Source organism: Myotis yumanensis, unplaced genomic scaffold (assembly GCF_028538775.1).
Source record: "Myotis yumanensis isolate MYYU_CA2020_CCGP unplaced genomic scaffold, mMyoYum1.0.hap1 SCAF_7, whole genome shotgun sequence".
NCBI classification, from domain to species: domain Eukaryota; kingdom Metazoa; phylum Chordata; class Mammalia; order Chiroptera; family Vespertilionidae; genus Myotis; species Myotis yumanensis.
This window is the reverse complement of record NW_027223758.1, coordinates 63,993,367-64,018,040: the sequence shown is the minus strand read 5'-3', so window position 1 is coordinate 64,018,040 and position 24,674 is coordinate 63,993,367. Positions and strand designations below refer to the sequence as shown.

Sequence of the window (24,674 nt, the reverse complement as noted above, 5' to 3'; positions counted from 1 at the left end):
TGACATGATAGACTTTCCAAAAAGAGATTTCTTACAGTAATTATACACTAGGTGAAACTGGAGGGTTTGGGGTTTTTTTTAGTTAGTTTTTTTTTTTTTTTTTTTTTTTTTTAACTTACTATGACAGTATTGAAAGAGGAAGCAAATCTGTATTGTCAGCTCAGGCCACAGCTAGAGTTTAGTCATTTCTTGACAGGTGAAACCATTTCTCAGAAAACATAACTGTTCAAGGGTGGGAGGTGACGGAATCTTCATCAGACCTTTGTTTAATTTGTATCCAACTTATGTAGCAGTTTTATTGGGTATTGCATTTCTTCATGACTCAGTGACAAGAATTAAAAGCAGATGGTGTCCCCATAAAAAAAAGTATATGTACTTTTTTTTTAATTTAAATTTTTTATTGTTGACACTATTGCAGATGTGCTTCATACCCCTCCTCCCCCCACACCCTTGTTTACCTCCCCCCAGGGCCCACATCCCCTGCCCTTGGCTGTCACCACACTATTGTCTGTGTCCTTGGGCTGTGCATATATGCTCTTTAGTTAATCCCCTCACCTTCCTTTATCCAGTTCCCCCACTCCTTCACCCTGTTCCCTTCTGACATTTGTCTAGATCTCTGTTTTAACAGTGTGTGATTCTGGTGTTTTTAATGAATTGGAGTGACACCTGGTGTAGATTATAAAGCTAGAGGGAAAATAACAGTAGATTCTAGTTCAGAGTCCTGAAGGCAGGGTGTCAAGCACTTAAAAATAGACTGCTGAAGGTCTTTCTTTGAGCTTTCCCTCTCCAAAGCTGTGGGAGTGTCTGGGATGGTGGCATGCAGCATGACCAAATTCCTAGCACCCTAGAGAGAACCTTCCCGTTTCTGTTGGCCAAATTGTTTTTGTTGTTGTGCAATAGATATGATTAACCTTTGGGGTTTGTGTTCTTTCTGTGATTACAACATGAGGCAATGCATTCCTTTGGTGTTATATTTTAGGGAATCTTGAATTTTAGAGATTAAAAGTATGTATTCTCCTGATACGTGTTATCTAGGAGATATATGGACTTTATTTTTTATTAATTAGGTAGCTGACGTTTTTTGCTATCTCACATAATATAACAGTTAAAGGGTGATTAAACTGTTAAAAAAAAGTGACTTTAAAAAAAGTGCTTGCTGACATCATCTTTCCGAGAACACTAGTATAAGTGATTTACTATAACAAGATCTAAGTTTTTCCTGTTGGCAAATGACATGTAATATTTACAGAGATCTTGGGTGCAGTCCAGCAGAAACATCTCAGATAAATTGATGTGTGAAACTAAAACCATATAATATTTTCTTTCACATGGACATAATGTAAACAGTTTTTTTAGTTTAAAAGTAGGAAAGAGAATATATATTTAGTATTGATTTCTTTGAGGAAAGCAGCTTATAATATATGCTATCCTCCATAGTTAAAGGTCAAATATGTATTCAGTTTATAATTCAGTTATCTGCTTCTGACAGTTGTATATTTAGATTTCTAAATTAATGTTAATTCTGTTCTTATGCATGTGCTTACTCTGCTTGTGTTATGCTTTTCTTCTTTTTCCATTCAAATGATACCAGGTAAAGTTTTGTACTCAACATATTTAAATTGGCATAAATTCTAAATCTATGAGATTGTTTTTACTTTTAAAAACTTTGTAGAAATATACCTGAACTACTGTAATACTACCAAAATAATGATGCACCTTTAGTTATCTTTGAAAAAATTGGAATATTACAATTGTATTTCAATTTTTTTTAGCATTTAATTAAATATAGTTTAGTGCTAAAAGTAACTTAAATATACAGTAGTCCCCCCTTCAGGACAGTTTTACTTGGAGGTTTTAGTTACCTAGGGTCCAAATATTAGTCTGAAAATATTAAATGGACAATTCCAGAAAAAAAACTATTCATAGGTTTTAAATTGTGCGCCCTCCTGAGTAGCTTGATGCAATTCGATCTGTTCCATTTCACTTGGACAGAGCTCATCCCTTTGTCCAGTGACTCCACACTGAAGATGCTCTCCACCCTTTTGTCACCAGGTAGCCCTCAGAGAGACATCACATTCACATAACTTTTATTACAGTATATAGTTATAATTGTTCTACTTTATTAGTAGTATTGTTAATTTTTTACTGTGCCTTATTTATAAGTTAAATTTTATCATAGGTATGTATAGGAAAAAAATATACATAAGGTTCAGTACTAGCTACAGTTTCAGGTATTCACTGGGGGGACTTGCAATGTATTTCCAACAGTTAAGTGGGATTACAGTAGCTGAATGCAGGCCTATTGAGGGATGAAGAAAATGGTATAGGTACTATAGAAATCTAGTCTCATCAATTTGAGGCCAGTTTTTATTTTTTTATTTTTGTAAGTAGACCTATTAGGTTGTAAGCACCAGGAATCTAAATGATCCTTTTACTTTGGGGAAGGCAGGTGCTTTATTCCTGTTACTGTGTTTTATTTATACTTTGGTCGACTGTTTTTTGTGTTGGTTATTTTTTTTTGGTGTTGAGTAATATGAGTTCTTTATAAATTTTGGATATTAACCCTTTTCTTTGGTGAATATCTTTTCCCATTCAGTAGGTTGTCTTTTCATTTTATTAATGGTTTCATTTGCTGTGCAAAAAACATTTTAGTTTAATGTAATCCCATTTGTTTTTTTTTTCTTTTTTTTAAAATATATTTTATTGATTTTTTACAGAGAGGAAGGGAGAGAGATAGAGAGTTAGAAACATCGATGAGAGAGAAACATCGATCAGCTGCCTCTTGCACATCTCCTACTGGGGATGTGCCCACAACCCAGGTACATGCCCTTGACCGGAATCGAACCTGGGACCCTTTAGTCTGCAGGCCGACGCTCTATCCACTGAGCCAAACCGGTTTCGGCTGTTTGTTTTTTCTTTTGTTTCCCTTGCCTGAAGAGATATATCAGAAAAAATATTCCTAAGAGAAATGTCTGATATTTTACTGCCTGTGTTTTCTTTTAGGAATTTCATGCTTTCGAGTCTTAACATCAAGCCTTTTAAAAAATATTTATTGTTGAGTGTATTAGAGATGTCCCCCCCATTGCCCCCTCCAGGGGGCAGACGCTCAATGCAGGAGCTGCCCTCTGGTGGTCAGGGTGCTCTACCTGGCTTCTGTCCTACTCGAGGCCTTCACCGCTCTATTGTTGGGGTCTACAGATAATGCATACCCTCTATAATAAAAGGGTCGGCCAGTCGGCTATTCAACCAATCAAACATAATCAAACGTAATATGCTCATGAATGCTAAGGGTGCTCAGTCTCTCACAATGATGTCCACTGACCACCAGGGGGCAGACAGTTTACCAGTTGCTATGATGTGCACTGACCACCAGAGGGCAGATGCTCCAACCGGTAGGTTAGTTTGCTGCTGGAGTCCAGCCGATCAGGACTGAGCAAGACGTGCCAGACACACCCTGGAGCCCTCCTACGGTCCCTCTCTGGCTGGCCAACCTCCTGCGTCCCTCCCCGGCCCTGACTGTGCACTGGTGGGGTCCCTTGACCTGGCCTGCGCCCTCTCACAATCAGGGACCCCTCGGGGGATGTTGGAGAGCCAGTTTCGGCCTTATCCCACAGGTCAGGCTGAGGAACCCCAGTGGTGCACGAATTCGTGCACCAGGCCTCCAGTCTATCCTATCTAATAATAGACAAACATGGTAATTAATCGTACTTCTGACACACTTCCCATTGGCTAATCAGGGCGATATGCAAATTAACTGCCAACCAAGATGGCGGGCGGCAGCCAGGCAGCTGAAGTGAACAGGAGGCTGCTTGCTTGTTCCAGTGACGGAGGAAGCCAAGGTTCCCCGCCTGCCACCACCCAGCTCTGAGCTGCACTCTAAGCAACTATGTTGCAATTATAGAAGCTAAACAATCCCCAGAAACCTGCTTTCAGCCAGCTGGGCCTCAGAGCTGGAGCTAAGCCTCAGAGCTAAAGCCGGCTCTTAGCTCCAGTGACAGCCATAGAAGGTAAATAAATCCCAGAATTAAAAAAAAAGGAAAAAAAGGAGAGGTTGGGAGCTTCAGTCACCCGCCAGCCTGAAAACGGCCCTCAGCCCCTCACCCGGACTGGCCAGGCACCCCAGTGGGGACCCCCACCCTGAAGGGGGTGTGACCAGCTGCAAACAGCCATCATCCCCTCATCCAGGCTGGCCAGGCACCCAAGCGGGACCCCCACCCTGATCCGGGACACCCTTCAGGGCAAACCAGCCAGCCCCCACCCATGCACCAGGCCTCTATCCTATATAGAAAAAGGGTAATATGCAAACTGACCCTAACAGCAGAAGGACTGGGAATGACTGGTCACTATGACACACACTGACCACCAGGGGGCAGACGCTCAATGCAGGAGCTGCCCTCTGGTGGTCAGGGTGCTCTCACATGGGAGGATCTCTGCTCAGCCAGAAGCCAGGCTGATGGCTGCCTGTACAGCGGTGGTGGTGGGAGCCTTTCCTGCCTCCTCAGCAGCGCTAAGGATGTCGGACTGCAGTTTAGGCCTGCTCCCTGCTGGCAAGTGGACATCCTACGAGGGCTGCCGGGCTGCCAGAGGGATGTCTGATTGCCATCTTAGGCCCAATCCCCCGGGGAGCAGGCCTAAGCCAGCAGGTAGTCATCCCCTGAGGGGTCCCAGACTGTGAGAGGGCACAGGCCAGGCTGAGGGACCCCCTTCCCCACCGAGTGCACAAATTTTTGTTCACCGGGCCTCTAATATATATATAAAAGCCTAAGTGACTGGCCGACCGTTCAACCATATGACTGGTAGCTGTGACGCACACTCACCATCAGGAGGCAGACGCTCAATGCAGGAGCTGCCGAGCTGTGGTTACTTGGCACCTGTGGTTCTTCGGTGACGCACCCGGAACCAGAGAGGAGGGAGCCCGATTCTGGGTGCGTCACCTGAGAACTGCCCTCTCGCAATCCGGGACCCCTCGGGGGATGTTGGAGAGCCGGTTTCGGCCTGATCCCCGCAGGCCAGGCTGAGGGACCCCACTGGTGCATGGGCCTCTAGTATGTATATAAGGTCTTTGGTTAATCTCTTCCCACCCCCTCATTCCCCTTCTATCTGAGATTTGTTAGCCTGTTCCATGCTGCCGCCTCCTCCTCCTCCTCCTCCTCCTCTGTTACTCATTCACAATCCCCACTGGTTTTTAAAGCTTGGGGACTTCTCTTCCCGGCTCTGGAACCCTGGGCTGTAGGTTTGGTGTGGGGCTGGGACCCCTTGCTTCTCACTGGACCCTCCACAGCCTAGATATCCCATCTGATTAAAAAAATGTCATCGTGGTTGTCAGACCAGCCTGTACCTCGCCTCCACCCCTCCTACCAGTCTCGATTTATTTTTCTCTACTTCTCTAGTTGTAGGATTCCCATTCAGCCAGATTTCAGGCAGTTCTGAATGATATTTGTTCTATATTTTAGTTGTAATTTTGATGTAATTGTGGGATGTGGCGAGTACGGGCATTTACCCATGCCGTCATCTTGGTTCTCCTTAACATTCTTTACTCTGTTTTTACTTTATCCTAATATGGTATAAGAAGGTGGTCTAGTTTACTTTTTTTGTCATATATCTATCCAATTTTCCTAACACTATTCATTGAATAGACTGTCTTTTATCCCATTGTATGTGCTTGTCTCCTTTGTCAAATATTAATTGACCATATAGGCATGGGTTTATTTCTGTATTTCTCTATTCTATTTCATTGACCTATATGTCTGTTTTCATGCTAGTACCATGCTGTTTTGATTACTATAGCCTTGGTATTACAGTTTGATATCAGGTAGCATGATATCTCCAACTTCATTTTCCTTCTTTAAGGTTGATGTGGCTATTAGAGGTCTTTTGTGGTTCCACATAAATTTTAGGATTATTTGTTCTAGTTCTGTGAAATACACCACTGGTATTTTGATAGGAATTGCATTGAATCTATAGATTGGGGTAGTATGGACATTTTAATAATGTTAGTTCTTTCAATCCATGAACACGGTATATGCTTTCATTTATTTGTATCTTCTCCAGTTTTTTTCTTTAGTATCTTATAATTTTTTGAATATAGTTCTTTACCTTCTTGGTTACATTTATTCATAGGTTGTTTTTTGATGCATTTGTAAATGGGATTTTTGCTTAGTTGCCTTTTCTGATAGTTCATTATTGATGTACAAAAATGCAACCAATTTCTGAGTAATTATTTTGTATCTTGCTCCTTTACTGAATTTACTTATCATTTATAGTAGGGTTTTTTGGTAGAATTTTTAGGGTTCTCTTCCTCTTTCATTTTAAAAACTAGAGGCCCAGTGCATGAAAATTTATGCACTGGAGGGGGTGTCCCTCAGCCTGGCCTGCCCCCTCTGACAGTCTGAGAGCCCTCAGGGGTGGGAGGCGACGTCCCCATCACACCTCTGCTGCTGCCACTGCTGGTAGCGCAAGCCTTGGCCGGCCCTGGTTACCTGAGCCTCGGGTGGCCCTGGGCGGCTGGGCAGCTGACATCCTAGGCTTGCCTATGCCTTAGGCTGGCCCTGGGGGGCTGTGGGTGGGTCCTGCCGCACCGCGCACCTGCCACCCCCCCAGCAGGACTGAAAGGACTGGGGAACTCGGGCGGGGCTGAAGGGACTGGGCACCGCCATCTTGTGGCTATGGGCGCCAACATCTTTGTGATGGCCTGATGTTCTATTTGCATATTCCCTTTTTATTAGATAGGATACCTAGAAATTAAAATTAAAAATGGAAATGACAAGTTTGAAATAACAGTTATGGCTTATTCTATTTTTCAGATGATCACAGTCGTGTTAAACTGCAAAATGCTGAAAATGATTATATTAATGCCAGCTTAGTGGACATAGAAGAGGCACAAAGGAGTTACATCTTAACACAGGCAAGTGGTGTGAGGTTGAGCAAATAACTGACAATGCAGTTTCTGTGATTGTCGACTTTAAAACCTAGATAAAAGTATGTTTGACTTCTTTTGGAAGTGAAATGCTATTTCAGTTTCTTCTGTTGCTATGTTATGTAATGAGTTATAGAAATTATGATGTTTTACAACTTTGTATATTTAAGATAAAAGTAAAATTAATTTTAATGTTATAAATTCTGTGAAGGAAACATTTTTAATGAAATTGCTCAGGCCAGTTCTTTTCAGGCAAATTATCTTCCTTGCTTTATACTTGATACAAAGCCTTTGTTAATCTTTTATTAACTTTTTCCATTTCTCTTCATATAATCTGTGTGATATCCAGAGACCCTTTGAAAGCTCTTTGCTCCTCCCCTCTCTGGCATATATGTTTGAGAGTATGGACACGCCAGAGGTGGTGTCCTGCCCTTGGGCCTTTGTTCAGGGCAGAGGATTGACTAGGAGACCAAAGAGCCTGGAGGTTCCCTTTGGCATTTTTGCCTGATTGCTTCTTGGCACATTGGCCACACCTATATTTCAGTACTACTTTTCTCCCATTCTGAGATGATAGAAATTATTTTGGTTTATCTATACCAGGTAACCTTTATTTATTAAGTAATAGACTTAATTAATAGTGATGTTGTTTCCTCTAGTTAGTGATTTTTAAATATTCCAAAGATAAGTTGTATATTTATAATTAAGATTTTTAAAAACTCAATTTGGATCAAGATTAATATAAAAAGATGTTAAATGAATGTAACTGTAAGCTATTAGATTATTTCTAATTCATAGGAACTAAAATTAATTACTTTATTTTGCTTGAAGTAAAACAGTTCCTGTTAATCAAAAAGCAAAGGAGAAACAATCTGAAAAAACTGGTAAAGACCATCAACTCACAGTTCAAAGAAAAAGATAAGTAGGTAATGTACATATGAAAAGATCCTCAATTTTTCTAGTAAATAGGGAATACAAATTTAAACCAGCAATCAGCTACCACTTTTCACTTGGCAGAACAGCAGAGACTTAAAAGTTTATAATACTCAGTTGTCAAACATGTACATCAACATATATGCCTGGATGTTTGTTGCAACTTAATTTTGATAGCATAGGACCAGAAATAATATAATTAAAATAATCTATAAGGGTCTGGCCAAATAAATTATACATATACCATTAATCAGTTTCTGGGAATTATGAATGGAGACTTTTATTTGCCATTTTTCTGCCTTTCTGTAATATTTGAAGTTTTTCTTGTGAGCATTAATGACATTTTTCGATAAACTTAGAGTTAAAAAAATTTACTTTCTATTTGGAAAAACTGTAATGTTAAAAAATAGAAAACAATAATTATCCTAAATCATTTAAAAAATATTTTTTAAATTTTCATATATTACAGTTAACATGCATTAGTTTCAGGTGTACAACATAGAGATTGGATATTTACATAACTTACAAAGTGATCACCCTGATAAGTCTAGTGTCCATCTTTCACCATACGTAATTATTAAAAATTACTGACTATGCTGTATTTTATATCCTGTGATTGTTTTCATAACTGGAATTTTGTACCTCTTTTTTTTTTTTTTTTTTTTAAGATGTTTAAAGGAAACCTCTTTTTATTTCCTTCTAGGATAATTTTCAGGCTGGAATTAAAGAGTTTCAATTTGAAGAAAAAAGTCTTTGTCTTTCTTTTACACCCAGCAACCTACAGGGTTGCTTCTTCGAATTTTGTACCTCTTAATCTCTTCTTCTTTTCCACTTATCCCCCAAACCTCCTGGCCATCTAACAACCATCAAAATGTTCTCTGTATCTATGGAGTTTGTTTCTGTTTTGTTTTTTAGATTTCACGTGTAAGTGAAATCATCTGGCATTTGTCTTTCTATGTCTTATTTAATTTAGCATAATACCCCTTAGGTCCATCCATGTTGTCCCATATGGCAAGATTTCATTCTTATTTTTTATAGTTGAGTAATATTACATTGTATATAGTATCGCATCTTCTTTGTTCATTCATTTGTCTATGACGGAGTCCTCAAACTTTTTAAACAGGGGGCCAGTTCACTGTCCCTCAGGCCATTGGAGGGCCGGACTATAGTTTAAAAAAAAACTATGGCCCTAACCGGTTTGGCTCAGTGGATAGAGCGTCGGCCTGTGGACTCAAGGGTCCCAGGTTCGATTCCGGTCAAGGGCATGTACCTTGGTTGTGGGCACATCCCCAGTGGGGAGTGTGCAGGAGGCAGCTGATCGATGTTTCTCTCTCATTGATGTTTCTAACTCTCTATCCCTCTCCCTTCCTCTCTGTAAAAATCAATAAAATATATTAAAAAAAAAAACAAAACTATGAACAAATTCCTATGCACACTGCACATATCTTATTTTGAAGTAAAAAAACAAAATGGGAACAAATACAATATTTGTATTTGCATGTGGCCCGCGGGCGGTAGTTTGAGGACCCCTGGTCTATGAACATTTAGATTGTGTCCATATCTTGGCTATTGTAAATAATGCGGCAGTGAACACAGGAATGCATATATGTTTATGACAGAATTAAATAACCTTCAGATAAATAACCAGAAGTGGAATTGCTGTGTCTTTCTTTGTCTCTTGTTAATAGTTTTAAAGTCTATTTTGTCTGATACTAGGTATTGGTACCACAGCTGCTTTTTTGCCCCATCTTTTTCCATCCCTTTACTTTCTGTCTGTGTGTCTTTTAATTTGAAATGGGTATTTTTTATTTATTTGTTTATTTTCAATCCTCACCTGAGTATATTTTTTGCATTGATATTTTTAGAGCGAGTGGAAGGGAGGTGGGGAGAGAGAGAAATATCAATGTAAAAGAGACATCAATTGGTTGCCTCCCACCTGTACTGGTACCAGGGCCGGGGATCAACCCATAACCTAGCCACGTGCCCTGACTGGGACTCGAATCTTTTCTAACCAACTGAGCCACACCGACCAGGGATGATTGGGTATTGTTGTTTTTTTGCTTCCTTATATTCCAATCACTTCTCTTCTCCTTTGTAAGTTCTATGAAGACTGAGACTGATCTTGCCCGTGTACCTAGTACATTAGAAAGAGAACATACTCAGAAAATATTTCAAAGGAGAGAGGAAACTAAAGATGCTAAATGTTTATTATAACCTCAGTTGTTATGACTGTATTGTTGCTTTTTTATCATCTTTTCCTCCGAGTTTTATGAATTTAAAAAATATATATGTATCAGCCCGTTGGTATAAATCTTCATTTTACAGAAGAAAGTTGGTAGTATTGCTGGTAAGAGGGAGCTGAGAGATAAACCTTTATCCCCTTTTAAAACTACTAACAGAATGTGGTGTGTGTGTGTGTGTGTGTGTGTGTGTGTGTGTAGGTGCACACTAGGAGTGACTTCATTGGTGGGTTGATTCATCCATTTTTTTTAGTTTAAAGAAAAGGTATTATTTTTTTCTGGGGACTTACCCATTGCTCTTTTTACCATTTTCAGTGTTCATGTTTTTTTGGGTTTTTTTTTAAGAATTAGATCAAGCAGTAGATAATATATGTTGAGTGAGAACAGTATCCTCCAACATTAGGGATTCTTGGGATTCTCATTAGAATTCTAGTATTTTAATAACTTAGAAGCTTAGAGTTTATGAATTCAAATAATAGTTAAGAGCATCTGCTACACACCAGGGACTATAACGGCCGTACAGATGCTTTCAGTCTGGTACTAGTTGAGTCACCTTATTTTCCTTGTGGAGCTGAAGCTCCAGGCCGACTTGACCCTCACTCACCACTCTACCCCCTGTCGCCTGAGGTTAATGTATGCTGAGTTACTTTAGGTACATTGAAATCTCTTTTTTTTTACCTTCACTTATTTAAAATTAGTCATAATTTGGGCATGATCTTTCATCTCTTATTTGTCCTTTTTTCTGCCCTATGCTACACAATGTGAAGATAATTGGAAGTACGTAATATGATTTTTTTTTCCTCACGGCATTGTAGTATGTTACCCCTTTTAATTCTATTGAGGTCACACAAGCTATAGTTTTGTAGATGAACAGTTATAGTGGTTTAAGTACTTTGAAATTTCCGCTTTTTCTGGCATTCTTTTTGTAATTAACTTGGGTTGGTTGGTCAGTAGTTGCACAAACTCCCTCTTTTAAAGAAATGTTTTTATTGATTTCAGAGAGGAAGGGAGAGGAGAGAGAGATAGAAACATCAGTGATGAGAGAGATTTATTGATTGGCTGCCTCCTGCATGCCCCCGACTAGGGTTCGAGTCCGCAACCTGGGCATGTGCCCTTGACTGGAATCGAACCTGAGACCCTTCAGTCCAACACTCTATCCATTGAGCCAAACCGGCTAGGGCTCCTTTAATATTTTTTCAGGGGACCATGGAAGGGAGGAAGGAAAAGAGAGGGAGGGAGGGAGGGAGAAAGAGAGACAGAAAGACAGACATGATGTGAGAGAGCCACGTCGATTGGTTGCCTCCCGCATATGCCCAAACTGACCAGGGCTGGGGATTGATCCTACAACCCAGGTATGTGCTGTTGACTAGGAACTGAACCTGTTACCCTTCAGTGCTCAAGATGACACTCTGACCACTCAACCACACCAGCCAGACCCAGACCCAGATATATTTTTAAATTCAAGTGGATTTAAAGTTGTCATTTACCAATTATGATCCAATACATTGTTCTCAACCAGAAGCATACTATAAGGAGTTTTCCTCAAGCCTTACTCCATCACCTTTCTCTTAATCTACTTTTTCTTCCCTGTTCTTACAGGGTCCACTTCCTAATACAGGTTGTCATTTCTGGCTCATGGTTTGGGAGCAAAAGACGAAAGCAGTTGTGATGCTAAACCGAGTTGTAGAGAAAGAATCGGTGAGTAATAATTAATATTTACAGCTTAGTGTCCTGCTTGTGATCATTAACTTATAAATGTTTTCATATTTCTTTTGTGATATTCATTCATAACTTTTGGGCTTTAATTGCTAAAAGGTGGTGTTTCTTATCCAAAGAACTAAAGTATGCTTTTCCTTTCTTACCTTAAATATTTAAGTAGCAATTGCAGACTACTACCCTCGAAGATATAAATATAATGGAACAAATACTAACTAGGAGTAGACGTAAAACTTTTGAACACCTATGCTTTAGTAGAATCTTTACAATTTATTTTCATAAAAAATCTTGGAAGTTTTAGAAAAGATTAAAGTGATGAGACTTTTAAAATCTTTATAGATTATTACTGGCTCTTCAGTCATGAGATAGTAAGTGGGAAATTTTTGAAATTTGAATTACAATCTAAACACAATGCTAATTACTGCTATAACGTAGGTTAAGTCTTTTAACTGCAGCTTTAGGTTGATTTTCTGTCAACTCAGCACCTTGGAAAGTATTATCATTAAGGTCTCTTTCAGCCTTAAGATCTTGAACTATTCTACTTCAGATTCCTGATTCTTATTGTTATCTAAATTTATAGTTGCTGGTTTTCTATGGTGGTGAAAATCTTTCCAATTTATCTCTGAAGTGGCATTGACATACCAGAATGTCCAACAATCAGTTACAGTGATTTTTCATGATTTCCAATATGATTTAAAAATTAAGTCATGATGGAATTGTCAGTTTGAACAGCTTGAGCAGCATTGCAAACTAGATGCTTTATTAGTTTTAGCCCTCACTTTGGTGTATTATTACTGTATTAATAAGATAAGATTGCCACCAAAAATTGGAGATCATATTTATGGTGATTGGATCTAGACACTTAAGAGAATTCATGTTTAATTATTTGGGGGATGATTACTTCATAGGTGGTGATGTGTTATTTATCAAGAGGCCTATAATGTCTGATTATCTTTCTTTTTATGATGTTAGCAGCCATTGTTGTTCAATCCTTAGTTCCTTCGTTTAGGGGGTTACAAAATAGTGATATTACAATTTTATCATTCCTTTTTAAGTTTATGTTGAAATACTTATATTAAAATTTTTTTTTCATTCTAGTTACTTGACCACTTTTATATAGAAAAAGCAGTTTTTAAAAACAGTTGATTCCCTAGTATCCTCAACAGGTGACCAATTAGGGTTCTTTTAGTCTGAGGGAAGGGCATATCAATTATCATGAACTCATGGATTAAAAAATATTTGATTAATTTCATTTTACTTGAAGAGATTCCAGCTACCTCTTCAAGTTGGGCCCTGCGTCCTTTTAAAACAAACCTAAGAGTCCTTAATAGCCTTCTTGCTATCTGGAATAACTACATATTGAAGGCTCATCCTAAAACTCTTTTTCAGGGAATCAGGCATTTCTTTTTTTAAATTGAATATGTTTTTATTGATTTTTAGAGAGAGAGAGGGATAGAGAGATAGAAACATCGATGAGAGAAACATCATCCATTGGCTGCCTCCTTCATGCCCCCTGGGGATTGAGCCCGCAACCCCAGCTTGTGCCCTGATCGGGAATCGACCCACTGACCTTTTGGTTCCTGGGTCCACACTCAATCACCGAGCCACACTGGCCAGGCTCAGGCATGTCTTTAAGGAGCCTTGCTACTGGGTTGGTCATTGTTTTTAAAGCTTTTCAGTGAACAGAGCCAGAGAAAAAATATGTTTGTATGTTAAGATAATAATACCTCAGGAGTTCATACTGATATTTCCAAATTAAATTTAGGAATATAGGGGTTGGCTTAATTTGTTCTACTTTATATGTGTTACTTTCCATTCTGGTTCTCAAAAGACACTAGGGATGTAGAATATTTTATAACGACTCATTTACTTTGTCCCAAATTTCACACAAATATTAGTCCTAAAAACAGTACCAACTCCATCACCAAAATAATTACTGAAAAATGTTTAAAAGCTTTTGTTTTCTCCATTCTTTCTGTGTGTGTGTGTTAGGTTTTACCTACGTTGTCAGAGCATATAGCATACTAGAGACTCTCTTATATCCCTTTAGAAATCTTAGTTCTCCCATCCAAGTAATAACCAGGTCTGACCCTGCTTAGCTTCCGAGATCAGACAAGATCTGGTGCGTTCAATGTGGTATGGCCATAGACTAGAAATCTTAGTTCTACATGTAAATGTGTATTTAATATTCATCACCAGTTTTTGTTAATGTCTTTCCAGTTGTTCTGTCTATAGTCATTTTCTGGTGGATCCTAAGGAAGGACTCACAGGCATTATATTATAGTCCCTGATTTCATACATGTTGATAACAGTTTACCTGCTGTCATAATACTTAAAAGTCAGTTTGGCAAGACATGAACTCCTTTTTACGTTAACTTTTCTTTGAGCAACTTAAATATATTCATTTCTTTCTGGCATTCAAACTACTTTCAAAGTCAAATGGAAATCTTATTGTTTTTCCTTTATACGTCACTTTTTTTTTTAAACCTAGGTTACCCAAGGGATTTTTTTCTCCACATTCTATTAATTGTACCTAAATATGTCTTATGATGGGCATTCTGGGTTAGTTTCTCCAGGTGCATAGTGTACTCTTTCATTATGTGAATTGAAATATTTTTTTCTCTTTTTAAAGAAAAATTTATTGAATCACACTTTTATTATTTATTGTTCTCTTGCTTGCTTTGGTGTTCTTTGGGTCCTCCTATTATTTATGTGTTAGATTTTCTTTGCCCATTTTTTATATTTATCACAATGTCTCTCTAATTCTGTTTGTCACTTCATTTCTTTTTTAATTTTAATTTTCTTCTTTTCCTCTTAAGAAATGATCTATTTTATTTATTCATGTCTCTGTTCCTCTTAGTTTAATTAGTCTTCTTTTCTAAAATGATGTGATTTATTAATGAAATGACTAACCTTGCCTCAGCCTACTGGCTTCATAATTTGGCTTTTGGGAAGATGCTTTTATTGTCACAAACCTAATTCCATATTAGTAGTTCTGCCAAAAGGTAATAACTCTAGGTAAAGGTGGGTTACCTTTTGATACTCTTGTCTGACTTAATTTTAGTAAGTAAATATGAAGTGTTATTTCTAGATATATAGCATTTAGTAGTAGATTCATAGATATTTATGGAAACTACTTATAAAGTAGAGCCTTTTCAATATTGTTTGAATATAAGATTCTTCTAAGTGTTTGATACTTTTGGAAACATAAAGGGAATTGCCAGTATGATGTTACTCTATGTTGTTATGCTTTTGAAATGACAGGTTCATTTTTATTTTATGAGTATGATACCTGTTTATGACTTTTATATATGTTATAGGAACATTTTACAAACCTGCCCTTATAAAATGCCCATCAGATTAAAATAAACATCAAATATAGTGTGACTATTCTTAGATTTGGATTGTTGAAAAAAATAGTATCTATGTATGTGGTTTGTTTTTACCCCCAACTTTTTATGGTTTTATAATGTCTATATTCTAAATATATATATATACATATTCTTAAATTTAGGTTAAATGTGCACAGTACTGGCCAACAAAAGACGACCGGGAGATGCTGTTTAAAGAAACAGGATTCAGTGTGAAGTTCTTGTCAGAAGATGTGAAGTCATATTATACAGTACATCTACTGCAGTTAGAAAATATCAATGTAAGACTTTTCATGCCCCAAAATTATATGAAGATTTAAAGAATTATTCTTTATTAGATTTTTTAAAAATTATAATTGGCACAATATTACATTAGTTTCAGATGTTCTTTGTTATTAGATTTGAAGTTTGGAGTAGCACATTTTTATCATAATACTTCCTTTTCTGGACCATTGAGATCAAATGAAGATGTGTATGCGAAGCACCTAATGCAGAATAGGAACCCAATAAACGACAGCTCCTGGTACTTACCACTGTTCAGAGTAGCAAGCTATTTAAAAAAATAACTTACTAGAATGTTGTTAATTTAAGTGATTCACCACACAGAAATTTGGCATTATTGAATTGGGAGAAATGGTGAAATAAATTGAACATGTGGTCTTAAGAGTGTATACTTGGATTTTTTCCAGAAATATAAGAATTGTTCTCTGGTACTTGGTTGAGATACATGTAAATGGTGGATTGTGAGCCTGCTGTTGTCAAGCTGGGGATCAAGACCTTTCTCTTCTTTTTCCACTTGCCTCTTTTACCTTCTTTGTATTGTAATTAGAATATCTAGAAAATATGAAATGAGAGTGATTCTGAAATTCAATTAGAAACTAAGAAAACTAGAAAATAGGAAAATGTTTGCCTGCCATAATGACTTTAAGAATGTATCTAGTGCAAACAAAACAAAACAAAAAGGAATATATCTAGTCTATAATATGAGATACTCTTTTAGTTAACCATTAAGTAGATTAATTAACATGATTATTAACAAAAAAGGCTTTACAGAGAACAGAGGGATATACATAAAATTATTTTCTAGATACCTAGAAATATTTCTGTGGTTGATCTCTTGAATACCTCCTTTTATTTTATACTCTAAGCACAGGTGCGTACTATGTACTTAAGGCCCGGGTCCAGCTTTCCATGACATGCATAACTAAGCTTATTATGTGATCTCTTTAGGTCCTCTAAGAAAGCTCAGGGTTGGGAATTATAAGGCTTAGACTTGTAAATTTTTAAATTTCCCTTACTGTATTTATTCTGCACCAACTGTTCCATTTACATATGTCTTAAGCTATTTGATACTGGATTGTACAATGCTATTCCCAGAAACAGAACTGCATTTCCATAAACTTCTCATGGTTCTCTGAATCATCATCTTTTGGTATTTATCCCAGGTACCTCATCTCTATGTCATTAAAATGAAGAAGGGCATAGATGTTTTTCCCTGTTTCTGAAACCTAATTGAAAATTGATTATATCTCAAATAATAAAACAGTGACTTTTGTGTTTTGTTTATCAGTTCACAAAGCCCTTTCACATATCATTTGACCTACAGTGTTCCTGGAATGTGGATAGAGTAAATATTCTTAATATCCCTTTATTTCATATTTTCTTTAAAAACCAACAAACACTAAAATCTATTAGGTTATAGGATTTCCCCCAACACCCCTATAGACAGACTACTCAGCTAATAAGTGACAGACCAGAACTCAAATTCAGATCTCCTATATTCTAATGACATGGAGTTAAGTCTTGAAAAAGACTTTGTAGAAAAAGAAAGTTCTTGGTTCTAAAGCATCTTTCTAAAGTTGAGGTTACCATGTGAGCTGACCAACCACTCTATTTTAGTTGCTAGCAACTGCATGATTTCTTACTGGCCTGGGTTCAGTCTACCATAATTAAATAGCAACAATTTGTTTATATTCTAGTTTAAGATCTTTAGTAAGAACTAGGAATGTTAGAAGAATAAAGTAGCATTTCAGTGTGAGAGGTAGAATTGCATTTGGTTAGATATTTAGACTCTGGAACCAGATTGCCTGAGTTTAAGTCCCAGTTCACCGCTCTTGGTTGTGTGATTGGTCTCATTACTTAACTTCTGTGCCTCAGTTTTCTCATCAACAAAGTGAGGATAATGATGTACCTATCTCATGTGGTCGTTAATTATCAAGTGAGTTAATACCATAATAATGTCGAAGACTCAGTGCAGGATCCATAGTTATTAGTAGTTGCTCCTTTGTAATCTTTTTCCTTTGTAATACTAAGGAATTGAAAAGGACTGTGAAGTAATGGTAATTGAAAACAGGTTGAGGGAGAAACTAATAATGAGGGAGGGATGAAGTAGGGCAGTGATGGCGAACCTATGACATGCGTGTCAGAGGTGACACGCGAACTCATTTTTTTGGTTGATTTTTCTTTGTTAAATGGCATTTAAATATATAAAATAAATATCAAAAATATAAGTCTTTGTTTTACTATGGTTGCAAATATCAAAAAATTTCTATGTGACACGGCACCAGAGTTAAGTTAGCGTTTTTCAAAATGCTGACATGCCGAGCTCAAAAGGTTCGCCATCACTGAAGTAGGGGAGGATAGCCAACCTCACCTGCAGATCTTTTTTTTTTTAAGCTTTATTGTTGAAAGTATTACATATGTCCCCTTTCCCCCCCATTGACCCCCTCTAGCCCACCTCTGTCCTGCCCCACCCCCGACCCCGTTTCCCCTTGCAGATCTTTCTTGATAATCCCTGAGCTTCAGAGAACCAGTTGGCTTCTAAAGGAGTCTGGCTTGTATCTATTAACAGATCAGGGCCAAAAGCTGTCTGTGCAGGCCCTGCTCTTTTACAGAGCTCTTGTCTTAATGGAGCAGTAAAGCTACACACCAGCAGTTTTCTCCAATGTCTTAATTATAGCTAAGAATCTGAACTTTGGCCCCGAATGAAGAGATTCAATCTCTGCTTTTAAAGTGGCCCTGTGGCTTAAGCTGTGAAGATATTTTTTGAGGGGCTTTTAAAATACAAGGTCATCAAGAGTATTTATTTTTTAGGTGTTTTTTAGTTGCCTTTCACTATTTTCCATAATACTGTTGGCCAGCTATATGTTTACCAAGTTCCAGGAATACTATTGTAATGCCAACAGCTGGCCTTCTATTTCTCTGTTCCTGTAGATTTGCCCAAAACAGTTGAGTGTCTAAGTATTATGAAGTTTAGCTGGGATTTGAGTTAAAACAGCATAAAGGTTTATCTCACCTGGAATGTCCTCTCTTCTCTGCCTATTTGTAGGCTTCAAGCGCTATCACTTGTGTCCCGTTTCTTTCTTAGACCTCATATCTGTGATGTATTTATTTCTAACAGCTACAAGCTTCTCTCCATAATTTAAGTTTTACCATTGTACTGGCTTGTTCACTATTTTTATATGTGTATTGTGTATTTTGACTCCATATAACAAAGTTTTCAACTCCTCATGGGCACGGTCCTTACCTGTTACCTTTGAACTTCCTTTTGCCATTGCACTGAGTACATTTTTCACCATACTACACCTGAGTGGTTATTCTCAAACGCAGGCATGATCCTTCCACCATGCTCTAAAAACCTTCCATGGGCAATGCAGAAGTCTATGACCCAGCCCAGTCTGGTCCTTGCCTCCTTGTCTAATCTCCTCAGGCACTCAGGATTTGTTCTTGCTAAAAGACTTATACTTCCAAGTAGGCTTTTCCTTGGGGGCCCATGCCCCTTAGTATTGCTTTTTTCTTTGCTTAGAATGAAAACCCCATACCCTAACTATTCATGTCACTCTTCTCCTCTTTGGATCTGGTGAGTTCTAGTAATCTTTCAAACTAAATCAAAGTAACTAAATATTTAACATGGTCAATATTAATCTCCTGGCAAAAATAATGAGAGACTAAAGTAAGGCAGTGACAATGAGGGTACAGATTTGATAAGTGAGTATTTAGGAGATAAGGTTAACAAACTTCGATATTCTTCGAGTGCAGAGGAAATAATAAGTGACGAGATTGAAAATGTGGAGAGTTTACAATTGATTAGAGCTTATTAGGGGCTACAATAAAGGTAATTAGTGAGTATAATAGTTTCAGAAATAGTTTATGTTAAGCATTTATCATGTGCAAGCATATGTTAGGCACTTTGCATTAGTCGTTTCAGTTATTGCTCACAATAGCCTTCTAAGCCTTTAAGTACTCTTGTTAACCCCATTTATAGTCAACAAAATTGGGGATTAGGAAAGCCTTTTAGAATCATAATTTTGGTACCTCCTATATATGCTTAAAGTATAAAAATTATTATGCTTGGAACCATAGAACTGTATAGATTTACACTAATTAGAAAATATGTAATATTAGGTATATTGATGATAAAAAATAATAATTAACTTGGATGACTTTAGATGGCATGCTCTTAAATTATCATTGCCTTAAGCCTATCAGCTCCCCATTGTCTTAGACCTACTCAATTCTAGATTGTCTTTCTGGTCTCCATATACAGGGTGGGGCAGGCGTAGGTTTACAGTTGTGACTGCAAAATACAGAGTTTACTTTTATGTTATTTATTAATTATTGTATTTTTCATAGCAATAACTGTAAGCCTACTTTTGCCCCCCCCCCATAATGAGTTTGAGATCCTTATTCAAAGACTTTAAATTTAGAATTCTCCTTCAAAAAATGTAAATGAGATTTTTGCCTTAAAAAGAATAGTGACCCACTGACATTTTTATGTAGAGTTAGTACACATACTGCAACATTTTACAGAGAAAATTTAGCAGGCATGTACAGAGCAGCTAGAGATGGGGATAGCTATGCAGTTGTGGATGCAAACCAGGTATATGTGGGTGTGAGGTACAAAAGTGGGAAAGGGGTGGGAGGGATGGACTGGGCATCACTGAAGAAAAAAGGATGTGATGTGGTGACTTAGGAGAAGGAAAGAGTGCCTCCACAGTTTTGAAATAAGGATTTGTTACATATTCTAAAGTCGAAATATAGAGCTTGTTTGGAATAAAGATTCATTTTGTTTTAGCTCTATCCTTTGGCAAACCTTCCCCCCCACACACACATGAAAAAGAGGGAAAGGGGGTCCAATTATGCATGTAAACATTTTTTTTATACCACAGAGTAAGCATAAGTCTCATTGCTTTATGTGGTCTTTTGGGACTTATGGTTTTGTGAGTTGTGTTTTTTTAATCTTTTTTTTTTAAGTAGGATTAAATTAATGAAGTTTTTTAGTCTAGTCTGGTAGAGAAGAAAAAGACCAATTTTTCAAAAATCTATTAGTGGAGAAGACTGTATTATACAAATAGTTGCGAGCATTTCTGGGAACTGGCTTTGAGTATCTTAGACAGCATGACCTGAATTTGGAAAAAAAACACACACAAGGGACCACTAGTCTTGAGCCAAAATCATACAAGCAAAGAAAAAGCAAGCAGTCACTGAGGATTGTGAGGTAGCCATAGGTATTGAGCCAGGAGATGATGTAATAACTGAACATATAACCACCTAAGAATATTGGGCCACACCCTAAAGAGCACAGCTTATATGCAAGCAGGGTCCTGGGGCTACCTCCCCAAGACCTGGGGTATCCAACAGGTTCATACCATACCTGGTTTAGGCTCACATGGACCAAGTCTGGCTCTGTTGTGCATGGTTAGCACTGCATGGTGGCTGATGACCACAGCAGGTGGTTGTCAGGTTGTTACCTTCTTAATTTGAATGTTTTAAGTATCTTTCTTTAATATGGTAAATTTAATTCCCTCTTTCATATACAGTAAGATACTATCTTTTTAGTATACAGTTCTGAGTTTTGACAATGCATTTAGTTGTGTAACACCCCCCATCAACATTCCTCTCCAAATTTTCTCATGTCTATGTACAGTCAGCCCTACCCCCCATCTCCTACTCCCAGCTCCTCGAATCCACTGAGCTGCTTCTATTCCTATAATTTTGCCTTTTCCAGACTGTCATATAAGTGGAATCCTACAGTATGTATCTTTTACAGCCTGGCTTCCTTCACTTCCCATACTTTGGAAATGTTTTGAAGTCTAGTAACCACAGTGATCATTTTTATTAGTAATAGGGAGCTCTTTCTAGTACCTTAGTATATTAATCTGTGCAGGATCATGATATATTTGGAATTATGAAAGCTGGATATAAAATTAGTCACTAACACTATATACTGAACCTTTTTTAAATATATTTTTAAATTTCTACACTGTTTTATTAGTTCTATACCTAACTGATATAACTTAGTCTGAGACTTAGGACTCTTAATTTCTACTGAAAAAGGGGAAATTTTATTACTTTTTTAATGAAAACTGACTTTAGTTTTGAAAATTTATATTGAAAGCAGGATGCTATAATAATAATAATGTTTAGCTGTTAACCATTAAAAATATCATGAATTTTTATGTTGCTTCTATGGCTTCTCCTACCAAAAACATAATAAAACTGAAAAATTGTGCAAAGACATGTTAGAGGATTATTGCTTCGTTTACAGAAATGAAAAGTACAAGGCACATAAGTGCTTCTTGGGGCAAAAGGCAATTGGCAAAAGCTAAGGAACATTTTCATAATGAGTTATTCAGAAATATAAGATCATCAGGAATATCCAGGAAGTGATAGTGAATGCCAGGCAGGCATTAAGAGACAGGAAACATTTAGCATGTTGGTAAACCATTTTAGCATATCAGCAAAGGCATATAAACAGTTTTAGGACTGGAAATTATTACCATAGGGAAAAGCAGCAATTACGAGAGCAATTTCTATTAAAAAATGTAAAGGTTTTTTTAAAAATTCTTAAGTTGTTCCTCTGTGCCTTTGTAGCAGAATCTAAAAGATAACTCATAGAATGGAAAAAGATTATATCTAAAAAAAATTGAAATTCCTAAAAGGGAAACCATTAAAAAATGTAAAATTATACTAGTAGACATTTTTAAAAATAGGGGAAAAAAAGAATCCACTCATCATCATGTATGAATTAAAGAAAATAATTCGCAACATATATGGTACAGGTTAGTGGTTAAGAACCCAAATGCTGCACCAGATTGCATCTTTAAATTCTGGCTCTGCCAATTTCTAAATGTGTGATGTTGAATAAATCACTCAACCTTTTAGCTCTGTTTTCTCATCTATAAAATGGTTTTTAAAAGGATTGTTGTATGCTCAATACATAAAACACTTAGAATATACCTGCAAAATAATGTGTTAGCTATTATTAAAATATTCTAAAGAAAATTTTCCCAAACTTGTGTAAATTATTATCAAAAACCAAAGGAAAAATCGGCACTAAAAGTCCATAGGATTAAAAGCATTACACAAAACACAACCTTTCTGAAGTAATTTTTTAAAAGAAAAAAGAACTAACTTTTCCCTTTGATTTTTACCTTTCAGAGTGGTGAAACCAGAACAATATCTCACTTTCATTATACTACCTGGCCAGACTTTGGAGTCCCTGAATCACCAGCTTCATTTCTCAATTTCTTATGTAAAGTGAGAGAATCAGGTTCCTTGAGTCCTGAACATGGGCCTGCAGTGATCCACTGCAGTGCAGGCATTGGGCGGTCAGGCACCTTTTCTCTAGTAGATACGTGTCTTGTTCTGGTAAGTGCCTCTTATGATCTAATTTTAGGCATGTTTACTTTTGTATTGTTTCCATTAGCAGAAATAAGCTCTAATGTCAGTATCCTAGAACTGCGTTTTTCAAATTTAAACTTCTGCCTTTTTACAAAAAAACAAAACTAAAAATCTCATGTACACTATTGCAGCTGCACTTACAAGATATAAGAACAGTTGCACCTTAATACATCTATTGATGCCTATATATAGTATATTTCATTCAAAAATTGGATTGATGTATCAAAGTGAACTTTGACATGTGTAAAACTCCAGTGTCTGTTCTATTAATGGTGACTATGAAAACTGAATTGTGTTTGTGCCTGTTCCCTGCCAAACATAATTTCAACAACTTTTTTCTTTTTTAGCTGTCGGGGGGTATGATGGTTATAATACCATATCAATAGTCCAGGGCTGGTGCAGTAGCTCACCAGTGTCATTGTGGATCTGGGCTCTTTCTGTTTTCCTTCTTCACCATCTCCAGATGGCTGCTGTGCACAGACATGAAGGCAGAAGGGCAGTGGGCAAAAAGCTTTACTCCTGCCACAATCTTCTTTAAAAAAAAAAAAAAGAGCACTAATAATCTCAGTGAACCTTTCTTTACATTAAGCCAGAACTGGTCATAAATTCTTCCTTAGTCCAAACACTGGGCAAGTTGAATCAATTGACTGTGATTGGTTTGGAATCAATTGTGAATCAGCTAAAGGACCAAAAGTCCTCCATCTACTACTTAAACAATTGAGGTGGGGAGAGGACAGGTGTCTGGGGAAGGTGGTTTTGTACAGACATGCAACTTTGATGATAACTTATCCTTGTTTCTTAGGAAGAACATAGGACATGCCAAAACTCTTAGCAATTATCCTGTATTGCTTCTCTTTCCTGGACTCTTAACAACAAAAGGCTTGAATAATTTACTTTCTACCTTTCTTGCAGATGGAGAAAGGAGATGATATTAACATTAAACAACTGTTACTAAATATGAGAAAATATCGAATGGGACTTATTCAGACACCAGATCAACTCAGATTTTCATATATGACTATAATAGAAGGAGCAAAATTTATAAAGGGAGATTCAAATATACAGGTAAGCTTTTTCAGGGAAAAAATAGTACCTGTGTAATATGATTAGCATCAAATAACTGCACTCCATTTAAGCAACTTACAGTCTCCCTTCCAAAAGGAAGGCATATTTACATTAATGTGGCAAATCCAGCTGGCCAACTTACAATTATAAAATTTAAGCTCATTTCCTCAAATATACCTACCTCAGCCTCATGTGAAATCCTGCCTGTTACTGGGAACAGCATTTCATTAAAGAAAATAAAATTTTCATGTAAGGAGGGTTTAAGCATTTAATCATTAAAATAAACTAGGGAAAAAAATAAACCAGAAAATTTAGGTACTTTTCCTCATTAAAAACTTGATCTGAGATTATAGAATACTTAGTTTATATAATAGATATTTTATTGAGAGTTTGAGGCAGTTGATTTTGGAGTGCCTTTTAGTTGAGTGAGTTTGCTGCTCAGAGGCATGGCAAAATGACATTATTGTGTTTTATTTTAATCACCAGCATATATTCTCTCTCTCTCTCTCTCTCTCTCTCTCTCTCTCTCTCTCTCTCTCTCACACACACACACACACACACACACACACACACACCTTTTGATAAGGGTTTTTCTTGTTGACAGATTCTCAATTTGTTGCATATTCTGGGATGTGGCCCAATAAGACTTGATTTTTGGCATTATCTCATTTTTTGACATTGTTGAGTTTTGTCTAGAATAAGGCCAAGTTGCTATAACTAGGTCTTAGTAGAGGACAGAAACTTCAACTATTG

General features: G+C 37.2%; 1 protein-coding gene across 3 annotated transcripts in view; it reads left to right on the top strand.

Annotated features, from left to right (window-relative positions):
• The window catches only part of PTPN2 (protein tyrosine phosphatase non-receptor type 2), a 69,890-nt gene that overhangs the window by 31,914 nt on the left and 13,302 nt on the right, over positions 1-24,674 (top strand). For all 3 annotated transcript variants that reach the window (XR_011472183.1, XM_070420709.1, XM_070420708.1), the window contains exons 3-7: positions 6,804-6,904; positions 11,686-11,784; positions 15,317-15,454; positions 22,614-22,823; positions 23,769-23,921. Coding sequence is in view for 2 of the 3 variants with exons in the window: in XM_070420709.1 (XP_070276810.1) it covers positions 6,804-6,904; positions 11,686-11,784; positions 15,317-15,454; positions 22,614-22,823; positions 23,769-23,921 (701 nt within the window). In the remaining variant the exon portion in view is untranslated. The remainder of the gene's footprint in view (positions 1-6,803; positions 6,905-11,685; positions 11,785-15,316; positions 15,455-22,613; positions 22,824-23,768; positions 23,922-24,674) is intronic.